Source organism: Trichechus manatus, unplaced genomic scaffold (genome assembly GCF_000243295.1).
Source record: "Trichechus manatus latirostris isolate Lorelei unplaced genomic scaffold, TriManLat1.0 scaffold00021, whole genome shotgun sequence".
NCBI lineage: Eukaryota > Metazoa > Chordata > Mammalia > Sirenia > Trichechidae > Trichechus > Trichechus manatus.
In genome coordinates this window covers 17,775,107-17,790,536 of record NW_004443957.1, presented here as the reverse complement: position 1 = coordinate 17,790,536, position 15,430 = coordinate 17,775,107, and the positions used below count along the sequence as shown (strand labels likewise).

At 36.1% G+C, this 15,430-nt stretch overlaps 1 protein-coding gene across 1 annotated transcript in view; it reads right to left on the bottom strand.

Annotated features, from left to right (window-relative positions):
* The window catches only part of XPR1 (xenotropic and polytropic retrovirus receptor 1), a 259,105-nt gene that overhangs the window by 69,854 nt on the left and 173,821 nt on the right, over positions 1–15,430 (bottom strand). The window contains exons 4-6 of the mRNA XM_004372880.3: positions 5,663–5,886; positions 2,922–3,071; positions 2,570–2,653 (exon numbers count right to left, since the gene is read on the bottom strand). Coding sequence (XP_004372937.1) covers positions 2,570–2,653; positions 2,922–3,071; positions 5,663–5,886 — 458 coding nt within the window. The remainder of the gene's footprint in view (positions 1–2,569; positions 2,654–2,921; positions 3,072–5,662; positions 5,887–15,430) is intronic.

Genomic DNA, 15,430 nt, shown 5'->3' with positions numbered 1-15,430 from the left:
GTAGCTGTATAGTAGGTTCTGAAGTCAGGTAGTGTGAGTCCTCCAACTTTATTCTTCTTCTTCAGTAGTGCTTTACTTATTCGGGGCTTCTTCCCATTCCATATAAAGTTAATGATTAGTTTTTCCATCTCTTTGAAGAATGAACAACTTTTATTTTAAAAAAAAAGCCAGCTGAGATTTTGAGTTGGATTATGTCGCATCTATAGACCAATTTAGGAAGAAATGACATCTTAAAAATATCGAGTCTTCTAATCCATGAACATGGTATTTCTCTCATTTATTTAAGTCTTCTTTAATTTTTCTCAGCAATATTTTGTACTTTTCAACATACAGGTCTTTTGTCAGATTTATCCTTAAGTACAGCAGTTTCCCCTTACCCCAACCCTCACCCCCGCCCAGTCCCTTGTGGGCGAATTCAAACCACGGTTTTGCTTTCCATGGTTTCAGTTACCCACAGTCAACCACTGGCCAAAAACGTTAAATGAGTAGAGGGATGAAATCTTGCACTGTCCTGCTCCATCCCTCCTGGGGACCACATTCACATAGATTTTATTACAGTATATTGTTATAATTGTTTTATTTTATCATTAGTTATTGCTGTTACTCTCTTACTATGCCTAATTTATAAATTAAAGTTTACCATAAGTATGTATGTACAGGACGAAACACAGTATATATAGGGTTTGGTACTACCTGCAGTTTCAGGCATGCAAGGGAGTCTTGAAACATATCCCCCACGGATAAGGGGGGACTACTGTATTTCATATTTTGATGGTATTGAAAATAGCATTGAATATTTTTTATTTCCAAGTGTTCCCGCTAGTATACAGAAATCATTTTGTTTTTCAGTTGTTGTCAAGTATATTCCAACTCATGGTAACCCCATGTATTGCAGAGAAATTGACTTTTGTATATTGATCTTATATTCTGTAACCTTGCTAAACTCACATTTTAGTTCTAGTAGCTAAGATTCCATTGGATTTTCTACATAAATCACCATGTCACTGGCAAAAAAAAACAAAAGGAAACCAGTGTTACTTCTTTCCTTCAATCTGTATGCCTTTTATTTCTTTTTCTTACTTTACTGCCCTAGGTATAATCTCCAGTACAATGCTGAAGTGGTGAGAGTGAACATCCTTATTTTGCTTCCAGTCTTAGGAGGAAATTACTCGGTGTTTCATCATTAAATATGATACCAACTACAGATTTTTCTTAGATGTCTTTTATTAGATTAAGGAAAGTCTTTCTGTTATTAATTTCTATTACATTGTGGTCAGAGACCATACTTGCATGATTTAAATTCTTTTAAATGTATTATGGCACAGAGATATCACTTAATAAATGCCTTTTTTGGTAAAACTACTGTGTAGATATCATTTAATAAATGCTTTTCTTGGTGCAGTAGCCCAGTATATTCAAACCCCCATATCAATAAAATAAATATCTCACCTTAATCACTTGGTGAGACCAAGAAGTTAGCATGTCAGAATAAAGAAGAGAGGGAGGAGTACAGAGTAAGAATGGAAAGGTGGGATGACATAATTCAGTATGAAGTGAGATCTGGCATCTCGTTTTTATTGTTGTAGTTAAATGAAGTTCACATTTCAAGTTAGACTCCCATACAAAAATTTACACATACATTGTTATGTGACTCTAATTGCTCTCCCCATACTGGAACAGCACACTCTTCCTTTCTACCCCTAATTCCCCATGTCCATTCAACCAGCTCCTAACCCTCTCTGCCTTCTCATCTCACCTCTGGACAGAAGCTGCCTGTTTAGTCTCTTGTATCTACTTGAGCTAAGAGACACATTCCTCATGAGCATCACTTTATGTCCCACAGTCCAGTCCAATCCCTGTCTGAAGAGTTGGCCTCGGAAATTGTATTAGTTCTGGGCTAATAGAGAATCCAGGGGTCATGCTTTCTGGGGTTCCTCCAGTCTCAGTCAGACCATTAAGTCTGGTCTTCTTACAGAATTTGAGTTCTGGACTCCACCTTTCTCCTGCTCCATCAGGGACTCTCTGTTGTATTCCCTGTCAGGGCGGTCACTGGTGGTAGCTGGGCACTATCTAGTTCTTCTGGTCTCAGGCTGATGAAGTCTCTGGTTTATGTGGCCCATTCTGTCTCTTGGACTAATACTTTCCTAGTGTCTTTGGTGTTCTTCATTCTCCTTTACTCCAGGGGGGTTGGGACCAATTGATGCATCTTAGATGGCCGCTTGCAAGCTTTTAAGACCCCAGATGCCACTCATCAAAGTAGGATGCAGAACATTTTCTGACTAAGCTTTGTTATGCCAATTGACCTAGATGTCCCCTGAAAGCATGTCCCCAGACCCCTACCCCTGCTACCCTGTCTCAATGTGTTTGATTGTATTCAGGAAACTTTTTAGCTTTGGTTTACTCCAGTTGTGGCATCTAATTTTTTAAAAACAAAATAACAATTTTAACAACTACTTATAAAATTTGGCTGAAAAAAATGAAAGTAATTTAAGTACTGAAACCAAAAACAAAAATAAACAGGCAAAACCAACACAACCAATCAAACAAACAACTGGAAGCAAAGACTAACCTGAGCAGCTCCCAAAGGGGGTACACGTAATCGTTTCATAGCCTTTTGTCTGTCACCATCTTCAAGTTCATTGGTCACTACAGCCTAGAAAGAGAAGTTATTAAATTTTGACATGGGTTATATTAAATTTGAGTGATGAGTAAATAATTCTGTACCATTTATATATATGTTATTCTGTAACCTCTTTGTGAATGTTTACTGATAAAGCAAAAGGAAAAAAAAAACTATGAGTAAGACTAGATGTATTCAAGCTAGCAACTAATTACAAAAAGAAAACAAACAAGAAATTCTTTCATTAAAATTAAACATGGATGTATTGAAAATATGTGTTATATAAATGGCACTGCTGTACCTCAGTTTCAGAGATGAGCTGGTTGATTTTCTTGCATATATAAAATGGGGCCACTTCTACATGAGCCACTCTCCAATCTGCTCCACGAGATGTTTCCAGTATCTTGTCATGCTTTTTAAGAATTTTTCGAAACCCTGTAAAATTCAGATTCTACAGAAAGAAATGAGAAACACTACTATAATTTCTACCACCATCAAAGAAGATGAAAAATAACAAGCACTATACACTGACAGAGCTGAGTGGACTAAGATTGAGTACTCAGGGAAATGACAATGTTTTCATTATAAAAGCATTTACCACTAAAAGGACACGGCTCTTCTTCTTATTCCACTTACTTATTTTAAGTAGTATGCTAACTATTAGTAAGACAAAGAAACCCTGATATGAACCCATCATTTCCACGTAAATTATTGAAAGTCCTGAACTCAAAACATTTTTTTTCCAGTCTTCTAGTACAACTGTTTTCAAAATAGCTAATTTATATTATTTTGATGCTCAGGTCAAAAGAACATTTTCAGAAAATATTTTGGATTTATCGTACACCGAACACAAACTTAATGCTTTTTGAAGGGCTGATTTAGCAGTCCATTCCCCCCATTTATGCAAGCATGTATATACCAGCATAAAAGACAGATCTTCTAGTTCTGTCAACTTTCATTTTGTTTCCATCCATTCTCAGTTTGGGGATGGGAGTGACAAGAGTCAGTAGAAAAGAAGCGATCCTCCTTACAGGGATCTACTGATAATGGGGAGGAGTGTTCACCTTTCCTCATTTTTCCACAGTATCAAAAATGCTATACTTTTCTACATTTTCAAATTCTATCATTCTTTGCCCAACATGCAAAGCAGCAGGAAACTTTGGATTTGCAAGAATCTGTAAACCAGAGTTGTTGATCACATATCCCTATGTATTGAGCACACATTCCAAAACAGGCTTGCCTGTTTATAATTTTTTTCTCATAGTTTAATAGATCATCTTAAGCTCTCCTTGAGATGCACACATACACCATGACTTGGAGATTGTTTTTTAACGAATTTTCCTTTTTCCCTCATTCTCAAAAGAAATGCATTCTTACAAAATAGATACTCCAAAGAATCGAGGATAGGGAAGAATTTTTATAATTAATAATTATGTTGGTTTTTCTAAGGAACTTTTTATAATGACTCCATGTAAAAGCTGCTGATAAAGTTAAATAAGGTTAAAATAAACAATGTAACAAGGGTATTTCCCTGTAACACACAAGCATAATCAATGATATAAACATTATTTTTATAGTATTATAGGAAAGAGGAAATGTATCTTTGTTTATGTCTTTAAAAAATTAAACTATAAAGCTATGGATAAATTTCAAAGCAAAGGAATTTCCACTACATAGTAATCTTATCTAATTACTTTTCTACTCTTCTAAAATTATTTTCCAACTGGGTTCTTCTTGGAATGATAAAATACTAAATCATCAAAGAAGAAGGCAGAATTATGAAAGGAAAAGATACAAATAAGTAGACTGCATACATTAACAACTTACATTAATGCAGACAAGAGACTTTAATTACTTTTTTATTTTAAAATTTTAATATTTACCCCTGGTAATATCTTTGTTTTGTAAACTTTAGTTTTTATATGGGGTATCATCCTATGATGATCTTAACCACTGATTGTAAGTAACAACAAGAATAAAATGGAAAAACAATAATGCATAAGGTCTCTCTAAAGATTAGGGAGATGCACTTGCCCATTTAAATGTTTATTAGTGAAGAATAATGTTTTCCAATTAAATTCTTTATAGATTTAACTATGTAAACAAATCTTAAAGAGAATTACAAATACATGTTGTCATTAGCTGCAGTTGAGTCGGCCCAGTGACTCATGGCAACTCCATGGGTTACAGAGTAGAATTGCTCCATAGGGTTTTCTTGGCTGTAATCTTTACAGAAACAGATTGCCAGGCCTTTTCTTCTGCAGAGCCACTGGGTGGGTTCAAATTGCCAACCTTTGGGTTAACAACCAATGGCAAACCACTTGCACCACCCAGGCTCCTTTACAAATGAGTAAAAGTCCTGTATTTACCATACATGGAAGTTTAATTTTTCAGATTGGGTTTTAAAATAGTAAGTGATATTTCATAATAGCTTAGATTTTTAGTCTCTTCATGTGTTTACTGTGATTTAGTTTCTTCTTTCTCAAGGACTTTTTTTTTTAAATTACTGTTATATTGCAGCCTGTGGATCGTAAAATTAAAGAATTCTTTTAGTGGCAAGTTGAAAAGTCAGGACCTTTTGTATTATTACTGTCAGTTGCAGAAAAGTTAACTGTTCAATTGCTTTTGTCGAAATTTTGCTATTGGTTAAGAAAAATATAAAAGGTCTTACACAGCCAACAATGGTTGGGTAATCATAAATTATTCTTTATTTCTATTCACCACTACCAGAGCTGCCTCTAAAAATAGGAAGCCAACTATTAGTACACGAGTCAAGGTCTACTCTTGAATTTGGTACAAAAAGAAGTTTTTAGAAAACTGATCTTCAAAAAGAGAAGTTTTGTTAACACAGTTTGACTGCCGCTGATACATGGCTTTTAGCCAATAAAGATAGATGAATTCTGAATAAGAACCCTAAGAAAAATAACACACTAAGGCTTTTCCTTTTTGAACTGTGTCATCAGTACAGTTCAAGGTAATTCGATTTATTGGAATTTTTCAGTTATTTAAACATTCCATTCTCCAGGATGAGAATTTAAGTACCTGATAGTTCTGCAGCAGAATAAGACTGAGGTAGAACTCGCTGAACGCCAGTTTAAGGTCTTTAATGTTCCTGTGTTGGACACGTTCCTCATGGGACAGGTGGAAGACTGGCTTTCTGCGTTGTCGCAGTGTGGTAACACCAGTGGTTTCTTTCTGTGCATCCAGTGATGACTGAAGCTCATTTTGAAGTGTAGCAAATCTGCGCTGAGCTTCTGCAAGCTTCTCTATAAGAAATAAAACAGAATTGTTAAGTCAGCATAACAAAAGCAAGTAAAAGTTATCACTGACTTCTGAATTTTTACTAATCTGCTTTGCTTAGCAAAAAAATGTTACATGTAATATTTAAAACTGGATAGAAAAAAATATTTTGGAATAATACTCTCTCTCAGCAAAACCCTGAGTGCACCCTTTGTATTTACAGATAAGAGAAATAAAATTTAAAAAGCTATTAAGACTGGGAATATAAAAATGGTGCAGCCACTTTGAAAAACAGTTCGGCAGTTTCTCAAAAGGTTAAACATAGAGTTATCATATGACCCAGCAATTCCACCCACCTCTAGGTATATCCCCAAAAGCGAAAACATATGTTCACACGAAAGTTTCTACATGAATATCCATTGCAGCTTTAGTCATAACAGCCAAATAGTGAAGTGGAAACAACCCAAAGGTCCATCAACTGGTGAATGGATAAACAAAATATGGTATACTCATACAGTAGAATATATTTAGCCATAAAAAAGAATCGAGTTCTGATTCATGCTACCACTTGAAGACATTATGCTAAAGTGAACAAAGCCAAACGCATTTATTTTATTCCATTTATCTGAAATATCCAGAAGAGGCAAATTCACAGAGACAGAAAGATTAGTGATTGCTAGGGGTTGGAAGGAGGGGAGAAAGGGGAATGACTGCTAATGGATATGGGACATCTTTTTGGGGGTGATTAAAATGTTCTGGAACTAGTGGTGATGGTTGCACAACCTTGTAAATATACTAAAAACCACAGAACTGCACACTTTAAAGGGTAAATTTTATGGTATGTGAGTTATATATCACTAAAAAAAAAAAGCAATTAAGAAACTTTTCCAGTTATATAGTTTAGTACAGAAAAAGGATCAGAATCTGCTGCATTCCCTACTACATCTCATTACTTTTCCAAGACAGAAGTTACAAGAGACTACTCATTTCTTTCGAGTTGATTCTGACTCATAGCGACCCTATGGGACAGAGGAGAACTGCCTCATAGGGTTTCCGAGGGGTGGCTGACAGACTGGAACTGCTGACCTTTATTTGGGTTAGCAGCTGAGCTCTTAACCACTGCACCACCAAGGCTCCTACAAGAGACTAAGACGGGCAAATTACATGTAAGAAGAAAATAGTACGTATATGTGGATATATATATGTTTGTGTATACATACGTTCAAAAATAATGCTCTATAACTTTTCTTCACTGGAATCAGGCAGATTTGGGTAAAAATCCTTGCCTCGTGATTAACTAGCTATACGATTTTAGTCAAGTTTTTTTTTTTGGAACTCTTCTAAACCTTAAGTTTCTTCATAGATGAAATGGAGATAATATCAACTACCTCATAAAGAGATTGTAAGAATTAAATGAAATGAGATATAGAAAATGCCCAAGGACACAATTAGCACTCAATAAATAATGATGGTAATCATTATACAATAATAGTAACAAAGCATTACTTACAACTCATTCTTTCTCGAAGTTCTCATTTTCCTTCCTTTGTATACTGCTATACTACCTTGTCTTCCCCAGCCTTAAGTAGTTTTGTCTTGGCTGGCACTGCTTAATGAAGGTTCACTGCTTCTGCTAGCACCACCATCTATGGACTCATGGAAAGCCTTATCCACTATTATGGTATTCCATACAGCCTTGTTTCTGATCAAAGAACTCATTTCATAGCAAAGGTAGTGAAACAATGGGATCATACACATGAAATGAAATGGTCTTACCACATACACAAAAGCAGCTGGCCTAACAGAAAGGCTTAGTGAAGCCTCAGTTATACCACCAGTTGGGAGGCAAAACTCTGAAAGGATGGGGTTACAAGATGCAGTCTTACAAGATGCGGTCTGCTTTGAATTTGAGACTACTATATGGTGCTGTCTTCCACAGATTCAAAACACATGGTCTAGGAATTAAGACGTGAAAGTTGGAGTAGTTCCTCTCACTACTATACCTAATAATCCATTCACAGAATTTTTACTTCTCAGTCTTGCAGGCTGAGCTCTACCTGTTGGTTATATCTTAAGGAGGAAATGCTTCCATCAGGGGAATACAACAGTGGTTCCACTGAATTGGTAAATGAGTCTGCCACTTGGCCATTTTGGGCTCTCCATACCAGCAACTAATGGGTAAAGAAGGGGTTTACTCTACTGGTTAAAGTGATTGATCCTGATTACCAAGGGGAAAATGGGTTGTTGAAACACAATAGTGGCAGGGAGGACTATGTCTGGAACCCAGGAGATTCAATGGAGCATCTCCTAGTACTTCCATGCCCAAGAGAAAAGGTCAATGGAAAACTGTAGCAATAAAAAAAAGAACTATTGAGGATTCAGACCCTTTAGTAATTAAGGTTTAGGTCATCCTAGCCAATAAAGAACACTGACCAGCTGAGGTTCTGGCTGAGGGCAAAGGAATATGGAATGGGTAGTGAAAAAAGAAGTCTTAGATATCAACTGTGGCCTCTTGACCTTCTGACTTTGTCTTTTATCTCTCTTATATTTTCTACTCTTTATCTCTTTGTGTTGTACTCTGAGTAACTTCTTAAACTCTATCTTTCAGTGTTTAAATTCTCTCTTAAGCTCTATCTGTTTACAATTTAATTGGTCTATTAAGATATTAACTTTAGAGATTATATTTTTATTTTTAAAAGTTCTAAAACGTTCTTTTAAAAATACGCCTGTTCTATTTTGGTCTCTTGTTCCTTGCTCATGGTTTTGGGACCCTTTTATGTCTTCAATCACATTAAATGTATCTTTAAATTATTTATCAGATAACTGTGTATTTTATGCAGTTTACTGTTTCTTAGTTAAAGATTTTCAGGATTTTTTTCTAGTTCTCCATATTGTAAAAAACAGAAGTATTTCACATATTTAAAAATCTCACACTGAAGTCAAATGAATCTCGGGGTCTTTTTATATAGGTTAAACATTTCTACTGCAAATGTGTTTGTCTTATTATCCCCATGATTGGAACAATATAGAACAGAGATTCCCAAAACTCTGGGTTTATAGCGCCCTTAGTGTCTCAATAGTTTTTTCATGATGTTCCTAGGCCAAAAGAAATACCTATTCCATTTATTAAGTAATTAGGTCCAAACAACTTAATAAGTATTTATGTCCTAACCATATAAACTCACACAAATATATAATGAGAGTGTGAAGAGTTATCCAACATGAAATACAAATTACTCTGCTGATTCAAAACCACAGGTAATCAGTAAAAGCAAAAGTCAGAATATCATAGGTAATATGATGAACTTTTATTGTTAATGGATTAATATGTGAATTTGCTAATGATTTAGGTTCCCTGGCCAGAGTTGTCAATATATAAAATTTATAATTATTATATGGATATTAAGCTATAAGAAGTCTAAAAAATAGAAAGTAAGAAGACTTAACTTCCAGTGTGCCAGGAATAAGCCATAGAGACAAATGTCTCTCAATCTGGCAGACTCCTATCTCATTTTTCAGGGCTAACTCAAATATCACGTTCTATGTAGTCTTTCTTTTTTTATTGCTGTGTTTTAAGTGAAAGTTTAAAATTCAAGTTAGTCTCTCATACAAAAATTTATACATACATTGTTATGTGACCCTAGTTGCTCTCCCTATACTGTGACAGCACATTCCTCTTTTCTGCCCGGGATTTTCCATGTCGATTCAACCAGCTCCTGATCCTCTCTGCCTTCTCATCTCACCTCCAGACAGGAGCTGCCCATTTAGGCTCATGTATATACTTGAGCTAAGAAGCACACTCTTCACAAGTATCATTTTATGTCCCAGAGTCCAGACTAATCTTTGTCTGAAGAGTTGGCCATGGGAATGATTTCAGTTCTGGGCTAACAGAGAGTCTGGGGGCCATGTCTTCTGGGGTCCCTACAGTCTCAAACAAACCACCAAGTCTGGTCTTTTTACCAGAATTTGAGTTCTGCACCCCACTTTTCTCCTGCTCCATCAGGGACTCTCTGTTATGTCCCCTATCAGGGTGGTCATTGGTGGTAGCTGGCCACCATCTAGTTCTTCTGGTCTCAAGTTGATGAAGTCTCTGGTTTACGTGGCCCTTTCAGTCTCTCAGACTAATACCTTCCTTGCATCCGGGGTGTTCTTCATTTTCCTTTACTCCAGGTGGGTTGGGACCAATTGATGCATATCAGACGGCCGCGTGCTAGCTTTTAAGACCCCAGACGTCACTCACCAAAGCGGGATGCAGAACATTTTCTTAATAAACTTTGTTATGCCAATTGACCTAGATGTCCCCTGAAACCATGGTCCCCAGACCCCTGCCCCTACTACTCTGTCCCTCGAAGTGTCTGGTTGTATTCAGGTAACTTCCTAGCTTTGGTTTAGTCCAGTTGTGCTGACTTCCCCTATGTGTGCTGTCCTTCCCTTCACCTAAAATAATTCTTGTCTATTATCTAGTTAGTGAATACCCCCTCCCTCCATCCCCACCCTTGTAACCATCAAAGAATGTTTTCTTCTGTGTTTAATCTGTGTTTAAACCTTTTCTTGAGTTCTGTAAAGTCTTTCTTACCTAACAACTCTCTCAGTCACAATTTGAGGCTCCTTCCTATGGGCTCCCTTGGGACCGTATACATGCATACATAGCACAATGCATATAATTCTTTGTTCATATGTTTATTTCATTGACTAAATGTGAGCTCTCTGAGGTAACGGCTCTATCACCTTCATCTTTGTATCATAAAGAGCTTGCATACAGTAGGCTCAATCCACATTTGCTAAATGCATGAATGAATGAATATACAGAAAGTTCTTTCAAAGTTCCTATATAGAACAGAAGGAAAAATAGAAATTTCAGCTATATTTTGCTACTTTTCTTTAAACTAGTGATTCCCTTCCTTAAGAGCATGACCATCTAAAAGGGCATATGAGAATCCCTGGGTGGAGGTGCAGAGTGTAAAGCATATGTAGTTTGAAACAAATCATATTCAATACTACTCTAGCTATGGTGTGAGATGTTTATATTTATTAAAAGGGGCATAGATTTTAAAAAAGGAGCCCTGGTGGCACAGTGGTTAAGCGCTGGGCTGCTAACCCAAAGGTCGGTGGTTCGAACCCACCAGCTGCTCCATGGGAGAAAGATGAAGCAGTCTGCTTCTGTAAAGATTTACAGCCTTGGAAACCCTATGGGGCAGTTCTACCCTATCCTATAGGGTCACTATGAGTTGGAATCGACTTGACAGCAATGGGTTTGGTTTGGGCTGGGCTTAAAAACGACGAGAAGCATCACTTTTGACACGAACTGTTCAAATCTATTCTGCAATGCTACCTCAGTTTTCTAGGGGTCAAATCTCCAAAAAGTTCACACAAGGTACTGCACAAAACCTTGAAAACAATATATGTGTATATAAAAAAACACTTTAATCTATGAATGAAAATATAAATATGCTTATAAAAATAAAAATTTCTGAGTGATTTTATAAATACTGATGTAAACTGCCTATTTTGGCGATAAGTTCCAATTTCTACCACGGCAGTAAATCAAGTAATCCTGAAAATGAGAACAGATTAGTATTATAACAACATATGCTAATGCCATGGAAACCCTGGTGGTGTAGTGGTTAAGAGCTATGGCTATTAACCAAAAGGTCACAGTTTGAATCCACCAGGCGCTCCTTGGAAACCCTGTGGGGCAGTTCTACTCTATCCTTTAGGGTCACTATATGAGTCAGAATCGACTTGGCAGCAATGGGTTTCGGTTTGTTTTTTTGGAATGTCCTAGGCTCTCATATAATATTTTATAAAAATTTCTAATAATCATTCAAGGACTTTTAAAGCACCTATGTGTCCCCCAAAGAGCTAAAGTAAGAGTTAACAAGATCTTCTTATGATTTTCACCAAATTTATCTTTTCTTTTTAACTTTAAGAAAAAAGTTATTTCAGAACTACAAGTGATCTTCAGGATAGCAAAGCTACTATATTGCTATGCATTGTAGAGCCATTCTTGATAAAATATCATTAGTGTCTTAGAATATTTTTGTTTGTTTTACCTGTCTTGCTATGTTATTATTTTGCTGATTCAATTTATGGACCTCAGTGTTATGTGAAATAAAAATTTATAAGAATGTTGACCCATCATAGACAATTCAGGAGGGTGAATCCTGTCAAGTGCTGAGCTGCCAACCACAAGGATGGTGGTTTGAACCCACCAGTGTCTCTCAGGAGAAAGACCTGCTTCTGTAAATACTACGGCCAGGAAAATCCTAAGAGGGCGGTTCTACTCTGTCATATGGGGTCAGAGTAGAACTGTTACACCTCAAACTTTGAAGTCTGAAATCTCCGTGTGAATAAAACTTCTTATTCTTCCACTTTTCTCTCTAATCACCAACTCACTTTTTAATCTCTTACAATGCCAGTCTCAGCAGATTATTTGCTGTCCTCCTCATCCCCAAATACGTCATGTACTTTAATGCCACTATGCATCTGGATATGTTTTTCTCTTGGAACACTACACTCCAACTCCCTCCATCACAGCCCAAAACAGTCTGCTCCAAACATTTAGCTAATGTCTATGCATTTTCAAAGACCCAATTTAAACGTTACCTCTTCTGGAGGCTTTTCTTCAATTCCTCTCTTTTCCTCCAAGTAAACTCAATACTTTTTCCTGTCAGTGTCCATAGTACTTTGCAAAACTCTAAAATACTAAGCAACATATTGCACACAAACTTTTTTTAAAAGTTAAACTTCACTAGCAATTAAAACAAAACCTGTTGCCATCGAGTTGATTCCAACTCATAGAGACCCTACAGGACAGAGTAAAACTGCCCCATAGGGTTTCCAAGCAGTGGCCAGAGGATTTGAACTGCTGGCCTTTTAGTTAGCAGCCGAGCTCCTAACTACTGTGCCACCAGGGCTCCATTTGAAAGATGCAAAAGTAATCTATAATGTTAGAAATCATGATAGTAATTATTCTTGGGGGAGGGTAGTGATAAGGAGGGAAGCATGGTGGGTATTGGTGTGCTGGTAATGTTCTGTTTCTTGGGGTGTGGTTATACAAATGTGTTCAATTTATAAAAATTCATTGACCGGTATTCTTGAGTTTTTACTTTTTGTATATTATGTTATACTTCAATAAAAAGTTTATTTTTATAAAGGTTTAAAAATGTTAACTACAATGCAAGAATCCAATTCAGAGATAAACTAGACTGCTATATTACATTTCCATCCTCTATTAGTTTTATTCTCCTTTTTCTCTATTCCACCATGAGGATGGACAGTACTGCCTACAAGACTGATACAAAGCATCAGGAATTTTATCTTACATTTTCTCTAGAGATGGGAAAGGCAAGTAAAATCCTAATATTTCACCCAGAAAGAGAGAATATCTAATATTACCTTTTCTATTAGATAGCACATGGTTAAATATACAAGAGAATTCATAGACTGTTAGGATTGAAAGGGATCTTCAAGTCACCTTGTTCATTATTCTATTTAGAATAGGAAGCAGGGCTACAATATTCCTTAGAGGCCAAACAGCGTTTGGCCACATCACTTTCAGGGACAAAGAATTCAACTACCAAGAGGTTAATCCTAAAACAGAAGCTGTTAACTAGATTATTCACTTTCCAATTAAGGGACCATGGGGACTAATTTCATCATACTACTTTTCCTTGCTTACCTCAGTGGTTCCCCACACCCCCTACACCAAAATCCAAAGCCTTTCAGGTCCCCCTTTATCAGCAAGACTCACTCCTATCTCTGTAAAGGTCTGTATTCCCTAATTTGGCTCAATCGCCCACCCCTTCCAGTAACCCCTAAACCTTTCCATTGTGCCTATGGTCAATCCTTAGACCCTTTACCTTTCTATTATAACTGTAACTTGGCTGGTCCCAGGAACAGTATTTTCCCTGGGTTGCTACCTTATACAGTACATTCATCTGTGTTACTGTCTGTCTCCCACATCAGAGAGCTCCACGAGGGAAAAACGTGGCCTTGTTCAATCAGTAAATAAACAGCATTCACAACAGAGCCTAGCATTCCTGTCTTAGAATAAAGAAAATAAATGAACACAGAGAATCAGCTTAATTGTGCCAAGGAAGAAAGATAATGTTAAATGTTCTATTTTCTAATGGTTTGTGGGAAGTTTTTTTTTCATAAGGTACTCACATTAAGAACCAAAGATTTAGAGTTGGAAAAGATATTACCAGTTGGTAAGATAAACCTTTCATCCAGTATAGGAATCACCTTTATTATCCCTGACAAACGTACCTAATATTGCAGTAGTAGTCACACTTTTACAAGTACAGATGGAATATACTCTTTTTATTTTATTTACATATTGTTGGCTAATGATGAGCCAACTAAATCAACTAAAATTACAAGATATTTTTCAGCTAAGTTTCCCTAATTATTTGATTAGTATAAGTAATTTATTTTTTCTAAACTCAATTGATTCACAGACTTGCTAGATTTTAGGTTTTCAATTTAGGACTGTAATACAGCCTCCTTGGATAATTTTAAACTCTGATTCTATGACCTGGCATCAGTGTCTGTCACCCACAAATTTCAAGATCTTAATTTCTATGCTTTAAGTTATCATTGAAAATGCTGACTGTGGTAAGGCAAAGAACAGCATATCACTAGAGACTTCCTATTAGGCAGAAAGGAGCAATTAATTAATATATTTGGACATAGTTGCTGAACCAGCTACAAAATTCCCCTAGTTAAAGTATTCATCTAACTCAGTGGCTTTCAAACAGTTTTGTCTGTGACCCACTGTAAGATATACATTTTATATAACAATTCAGTTTACAGGAGTGATGTTATTTATATAAATAAAACTGAAAAAATTTTCATAAAATACATATCTTTACTACATGAGATGTGCTCTGATATTTTCTTTTCTATATTCTATTAATATTGTTTTAAAATGACCACAATGACCCAAGTATTTAATTTCCTGGCCTACATACTGGGTTGCAACCTGCAGTTTAAAAAATCATTAATTCTGATGATACTCTGCTTGTTTGTGAAGGTGCCATCCTGCAATTGTGTTACCCCATGGCCACAGGCATTCCCTATCCTTTCTTTCAGTTTTAGAAAGGAAGAAAAATAAAGAAGAGAAGGTGGGATGGAGGAAGAAAGAAAGAAAAGACAAAGAAAATGAGGTTGGATTCACGTAGCTTATTTTTATAGAAACCTATCAATCGGTATTTTTTTTTTTTTTACAAAATGAAGAAAGCAAATTTATGGTGGATAAGTTCATAAATAATTATGATTTTAATTTTCAGCAAATGTGTTAACAAGAAAGCAACCAGACTGGCTTTCACTTCCCTTCCTAATCTTTTAATAGCTCTTAGTAACAGATTCTACTGTAATAACCTCAAGAGAGTCATGACATAGGAAAACATGCTAAGAAAGACAAAGGAATTTTAAACAGTATTACAGATCTATGATCACTCTAATTAATTAAATACATATCTAATTTACATTTTAACACACTAATGAGCGAAGAGCAAAATCAGCCGTTAAGTTATAATTTAAACATCTGGATACTAGATACATATA